Genomic DNA, 7,116 nt, shown 5'->3' with positions numbered 1-7,116 from the left:
CCAGATTAGAGGAATTTTCGAAATCTGGATGAAGTAAAAAAAATATATATAAAATATTTTTGGAAAAAAAGGCGTCATCAGGCGCCAGTGGCAACGAGGGCGTCACGGGAAAGGCGTCCAGGGGCTTCATGTGGCACGCAAGAAGTCTACACAATTAGAGAATTTGTAATAATTGTTATTTTGACCAACGTCGTCTCTCCTAATTCCATTAATACAGCATGGAATTGTAATGTGGACAAAATCCCATCCAACGATAACAAAATATTTCTTCTTCGGTCTGAGAGGCTAAATCTCATCGAATGCCGAATAAATAATAGACCTTGATATGAAAAGGGTTGAAAAAACACTGCTGTATAGGACACAATAATGGCCATAATAATAACATTGTTAACTTATGTGGGCCTGCTGCTCCATACCGCATTCATTTCATTTGATGTTTAACAGGATCATTTCTTTATAGTGCACATGGCTTAGATTCTTATATAAAGATGTGTATCTGTCCATGGATGCACTCTTTAGAGAAGAGTAGCCTATTGGAGGCAGGCTGGCATGGTAGAAAGTGTTTGTTAGTGTAAATGAAAGGTTTTTGTCCATGTCTGAGCAACTCGGCTGTCGGCTGATATAAGAGCACACGCTTTTATGCGTTTCATTATTAGTTGAGAGTTCAGACTGACATTCAGTCCAGGATGCTATTCAGTGATCGAATGAAAACGTGTGTATAAAACCTTTGAAATGGAAGAAACCTTTGTGGAAGAAGGTGGAGAAGATGGATAAAATCGGAGCTAATGACTTCTTGGCTGTAGGTTTTTTTTCTTTTCTTTCCTTACAAACTGCTCATTTTCAGCAACGCCCTGCACAGGCTGATCACACACACACACAGACACACACATCAAAACCTGGGAGCTGACCAGTACAACCTCCTCCTTATACTGTTGGCCACTAAGCAGCTCCACTGGAGCAGTTGGGGGTTCAGTGCCTTGCTCCAAGGGCACTTCAGTGGTGTTGGGTGAGTGATGACCAATTCCCGACCCAGATTTTTCCCGCCCCGTCCGGGGAACCTTTCGGGAACAACCATGCGACGGACAAACTGCATGCACTCACAACTCATCTGTTGTGTGCTTTCATGTTGATTAAATGCAGCAGAACAACTTGAAAGCTACGTCATTCTGAAAGTATAGTGAGATGTAGTAGAATGCAATGAAAAGGTGTTTATACTGCAATATAGAAATACTCTGTTAAAAGTAAAAGTCCGGAATCCAACATTTACTTGAGTAGAAGTACAAACTTATTGGCCTCTGTGTCACTTTAGCTTTTAACCACTTTAACCATTATTTTAAACTTTGGCTATTAATGACGATGGAAAAATGTGAAAATGAGCCTTTCTATTTGCATGTGTTCCGTGTGTATCTCACATGACACAAAATGGATTGCTTGAAAGTTAATTATCCTGCCATACACGCACACCCTGACAGGGTATGATAATCTATCCTGTCCCACCCGTGAGGTCAAAATCACAATTAGTGTCGGCAGCGTCACATTCAGGACAACAGTTTTGGCTCACAGCACTTGACCTCTGGCGCCTCAGAGTAAACACGTGGTAGATATCAGCCCACTGCACCAGTTTACCACCCTTCAAACCACTAACTAGACCACAGGTAGTCAATGTTTATCAGGCCAAGGACCCTTTACTTGACTTTATTTGGACGGGACATTGCATATTAATGGACATATCACATGTACATATGAATGCAACATAAATACTGTACACCAGAGGCAGATTTAGCAAAGATGCTAGTTTACATCCTTAGCAGTTTACATCATATCAAGTACCCCCAGAATGATATTTGGCGCGGGCCCCAGTCGAAAGTAGAAATGCACTTAATGTTCACGATAAAAAAATAATTCAAAAAGCTGATCTACAAGCTAGTAGCACGGCACTCAGTGCAGCTCTAGGAGCTTGTAGAGCTGCTATTTTTCAATAGCTAAAGTTTAAAATAATGGTTAAAGTGGTTAAAAGCTAAAGTGACACAGATTCATTCCATCTAACTCTGAGGACCCCCTGCTGAACTAGAACATTGTGTAATAATAGTACCAATTTAGCCCAGATTTAACAAACACAAAGTGTGAATAACTACATTCTAAGAAAAACACAATTAGTGGTACTGTCTGAACGTTTTTATTTGTATTCTTGCACTTCAAAGTAAGTAACATTTAAAGAAGAATCACATTCACATTGTCCATCTTGATAACATGCAGCTAAGGTTAGATAAAAGAGCCAGCTATTAATATCATAATCACTGCATTCGTATTTCTCAATTAACTAGTAATTGCATTAAAGCATATTTAGTTTTCATACTCATTATTTCTGCACATTAAATAATTTAAATTTATGATAGTTATTTAACGGATTCTAAATGCCTCAAATGGAAAATATACAATCATGTACTCCTCAATTTGAACGCCAACCATATTAGTCTTTGGCTCCAGACATAAAACTTACTTAAACATAGTTTTTTTTGTGTTTAAATAGAATAGGTCTGTAAGTAACAAGCTAAACGGCTTGATATGACAGTTGAGAGAAAATAAACCACTAAAAGAATGCTTCCGTAACTTTGCTGAAGAATAATCTAGTCTGTCTGTCTGACGGCAGATATTATCAGAGGAGCAGAGTTCGTGCCACTGTTGTTGACACATGGACCGAAGTACGGATAGAGATTATCAGTGAAGGTGCAGCCAGTGAAAGAGTAGAGGTGAACTCTGGCCTCCGTGTCATAAAAAGATACCAGACCCTCTTCATAATCTACAAACACTCCCACTTTCTGGAGCTTATGTCGTACGTGGAATTGGAAGACAACATCAGGGTCAGCGGCAGCATAGTACTCTTTTCCATTGCTCAAATCAAAATGTATAGTCCAGTAACCGTCGTCCGAGCCCATTGTGAAATTGTCCCTGTTGACGGACTCTCTGGCCACTCCTAAATCCCAGGCAGTCTTCCCTTTAACCTCGACCTCGTAGTAAAACCTTCCCGAGGAGTAACAGTCTTTTCCCAAGACACAGGGATATGTAGTGAATCTCCCTTTGTTTTCCGGGAGATCCTGCGTCACGTTTCCATGCGACACTCGTTTTCCATCCTCGGACAGGATGAGACTGCAGTGTGCCGTGTCTGGGTCCAGAGTCACATCCACGGCATGCTGCCGGGCCCTCCCCAGCTCCGCCTCACTCAGCTTCTCTTCCATCTCTCTGCCGAGGGTCTTCCCCAGCTGAGCCACAGCAGTCTTCATGGCCCCCGCGTATGAAGATGGCGGTACATGGACATTTGTCCAGTCCTTGGTAAGTGGACGGGTGTAGGCGGACGAGAAGTTCAGGAGGTGGAGGTGGTCTTCGGTGTGCGAGAGCTGCTTCAGCTCAGAGCTTCTCTTCTTCAACTCGGCGATGTCCTGTTGCAGCCCTTTGATGAAACCTTCAGCCTGATTCGCTGTTGTTCTCTGCTTCTCTAGTATCACGTCGATTAGCTCAGCCTGGCATCTCTCAATGCAGCTGATCAGAGCCGTGAAGATCTGCACACTGGCTGCTATCTCTCGGTCTGCATCTTTCCTGCTGAGGTCTGCTGAGCGTTGGACCTCCCAGACCTTCAGTTGTCTCTCCTGGATCATCCCCTGAACCTGCGCCTCTGTCTGTCCCAGCTGAGCCTTCTGTCGGTCGTATTCCTCTTTCAGAGAAACGATTTGATGCGACTTGTGGTCCGACTCGGTGCACAACTGACACACAGACGTGCGGTCGGTCCTACAGAACAGCTCCAACGGTCTCTCGTGTTTCTTACACACAGCGTCCTCTGGGTTGTTCACGGGGTCGATTAATTTGTGCCGTTTCAATGCAGTGACTCTCTGGTGAGGCTCCAGGTGAGTCTCGCAGTAGGAGGTCAGACACACCAGGCAGGACTTCAGGGCTCGGAGCTTGGGCGCCGTGCAAACATCACAGGCGACCTCATCGGGAATAGCGTTCACAGTGCGTTCTTTGTGTGTGCTGGTATGTGGTTCAGCAGGTTCTTTGTTTGTGCTGGAGTACTGTGGTTCATCGGGTTCTTTGTTTGAGCTGGAGTTTGTTTTCAGCAGCGTTGACTTCCTGACCTGATCAACCATCTCCGAGATAATTTTATTCACAGAGAATTCTTGTCTCGTAATGAATTGTTTTTGACACAGAGGACACTGACACACGTCATTGGTGTCCCAGTAACGCATGATGCAGGCTTTGCAGTAGTTGTGTCCACATGGTATGGTGATTGGATCGGTGAACACCTCCAGACAGATGGAACACAGGAACTGCTCTTCAGACAGGAGACTGCTGGCATACGCCATTTCTACAAAATGAGAAAGTTTTTCAATGTGGTTAATGAATTCTGTATCTACAGTTCTGAATCTGATTCTTGATCATAGTATCAATAGACGTGACGTGTTAGGGAGAAACAATAATATTGCTTCATGGAAACTCTAGTATTTACCAGAAATTGGTCTGGCCAATTAAAAAGTATATATAAAATAAGTGGAAAATCATGTGGATACAGTAGCCTCACATATTAAAGGGAACCAAGTCACCAGAACCAAGGATGGGACAACCTGCAATGAGTTTTTTTTATTTTTATATATATATATTTTTTATCCCACGATTTTGTAACCCATTTTTCACCCCTGTGTCAATCATCTAATGTGATCCTAGGCTCTACACACCCTCCACCAACCTAGTCCCCATATATGGGGGACAAGGGGAGAGCAACGGACTTGAACTCATGCTTCCTTCATGCCTGAGTGTCCAAGTTGCTCCTTTACACCTGACAGGGGGGAGTTTCCCTGGTTGGACGTAGCGCGTGGAAGGAACACGTTATTCCAACCAGTTTAATGAGTACTTTTAATGACTTTTGGTATATATTTTTTGATGCAGATACTTATTGTACACTTTTACTCACAATATCTGTACATTTTGTAAAACTGTACACAGGACTTCTACTTGTAACAGAGTACATCTACAATTTGCAGTATTGATACTTTTACTTATTATTGTTAAACATATGCATTACAAGAAGTCTATAGATTACACAATTAGAGAATGTAGACAAAGTGTTATTTCAATCAACGTGTGCCTACAGTGCCTGTTATCTCTGCTATGCATGGTACCACATCAATACAGCATGGCATTGTGGGCAGAATTTTATTCAGCAACATATTCTTTACATTTTGGGTTTGAAATGGTAGCCTGGCTAATAAGCCGGACGCAAATCTGCCTTGGCAAACAATAAATGCCCAGTGTGATATGAGTCTGACTTATTAGCCAGGGCCAGGCTAAACAAACATGGTGCCCGTGGCTCAAATAATGCCGAATACATAATTAATGGACCTTGATGTGAAAAGGGTTGAAACCTTAGAGGTTGAAACCCACACTCAGTGGCAGTGCTGTATACCTTCGTCATCCCAATATACAAAAGGTAGCCTATACACGCAGGGTTCTGATTAGTAGCCTATGGCGGGGGTAATAAAATCAGCTGTAAATAACGACAGTATAAACGGTTACATTATACTCTCTCTCTGTGTGTCGACTATATAGGCTATAGCAGTAGCATTAATGAATAACGACAAATAAGGACGTCCTACCGTTCGTTGTCTGATCTGTCCCCGGCCCTAGCATGCGTCTCTCGTTCACCAGCTGCTGCTGACGCAGGGATGACTCGAAGCAACCACGTGCTTACTGCTGAATGAAAACATCCGGGGTGAACGGCTATACTGCTGAATGCTGGTTATTTATTTACTATACAATCTCCAAATCAAAATGAACGCAGTAAATACATAATAAACGAGTATTTCTCTCGCAAACGACCAAACGACCCAGTAAGTGTAATGTATACATTACAGTAGTTTTTGCCGTTTTTCTTTCTCTTTTCTTTTGCACGGATCTCTCCGCGTGAACTTTCACATCTGACGTGGTTGTCATGGCAACCACATAAAACATGACGCTATTTGTTTGTTATTAAACTGGTTCATCCAATACCCCTTAATTTAAGATGACGTTTTCTGAGTCCTATTAAAATAAGATGTAGCCTACTGAGCTTTGCCCCATCATAGTCTAAGGATAATAATCTGAAGTACTCGCCTGTGTTTTTAATGACGGTAAAAGTCCTGTTGATGAATGGGTGTTTTCTTGTAAAGCCTGTGGGTCAACCGAACTTGTTGTCACTTTATTTTTTTCACTTCCACTTCACATTTGCATCGCTGATAGTGTTGCCAGATTTTGCAAGAAAAACAAGCACCCTGGTGGTCTATGAAAACACACCCACATGGTATGCATTGGCTGCTTGAAAATAGCTGATCTACAAGCTCACAGCACATCACTTGCAGATATGCTATTTAAAATCATCTTAATTTAAAAAAATCGATCTGTCTGTGTCTGTCTGTCTGTCTGTGAGTGGCTCTCGGTCTGATGGTATCAATAGTCTAATATCTCCCCCCGACTCCGGTCCCCTTTGGTCTAGTGGTTAAGTTATTGGACTTTCACACGGGAGACACGAGTTCAAATCCCGGGAGTACACTGTAGGCTACGGTATACAGTATGTACTGTATATTTTTAACTAACTACACAAATAAAGGATTTGTGTATTTTAAGGGCCGATTCATACTCTTATTTTAGAGCCGAATAAAAGTCGGTTCGGCTCTGTAGAGCCTACAATTTGACGTCATTTGAGGTTCAAGGGGGCGGGTACCGTCCTAAATTCGGCTCTTCGGTGCTAATGAAAGTTTCTGACGAGCCGAAATCATTTCGGCACTACAGCGCCGAAACAGCGGTAAAATAGGAGTATGAATCGGCCCTTAGATTAAGAATTTAGGGTTCCTTTTTCCTTTACATTAACATGTTTCAGAAACACTGTTTTAAACAACTACAACAACAGCAATAACCCAACTGTCAGTATCATCTGAAAGCAACTTTACAAAAAAGAAGACGAGTTGCTTATTATAAGCGGACATGGCAACACTGGTCACTGAGGAGGAGCTCCTCTTTGTGCTGTGTAGCTGTTAACCCTTCATATTCTCCACCTTTCTCAGTGGTGGAACAAGTACTACTCGCATGTTTTAC

The 7,116-nt window shown here is 42.4% G+C and overlaps 1 protein-coding gene across 1 annotated transcript; it reads right to left on the bottom strand.

Annotated features, from left to right (window-relative positions):
* Positions 1-2,627: 2,627 nt before the first annotated feature.
* LOC310875318 (E3 ubiquitin-protein ligase TRIM21-like) lies at positions 2,628-5,733 on the bottom strand (the record flags this gene model as incomplete). The annotated part of the gene is made up of 2 exons (XM_083788515.1): positions 5,643-5,733; positions 2,628-4,357 (listed from the first exon to the last, which is right to left on the bottom strand). The coding sequence occupies exons 1-2, from the start codon at positions 5,674-5,676 to the stop codon at positions 2,628-2,630; spliced, it is 1,764 nt and encodes a 587-aa protein (XP_083644641.1). The 5' UTR covers positions 5,677-5,733.
* Between the last annotated feature and the right edge of the window lie 1,383 nt (positions 5,734-7,116).

The sequence above is a fragment of the Protomyctophum parallelum genome (assembly GCF_964188405.1).
Source record: "Protomyctophum parallelum genome assembly, chromosome: 18".
In the NCBI taxonomy this organism is placed as follows: domain Eukaryota; kingdom Metazoa; phylum Chordata; class Actinopteri; order Myctophiformes; family Myctophidae; genus Protomyctophum; species Protomyctophum parallelum.
Note: the sequence above shows the minus strand (reverse complement) of the source record. Positions and strands in the feature narration are given on the sequence as shown.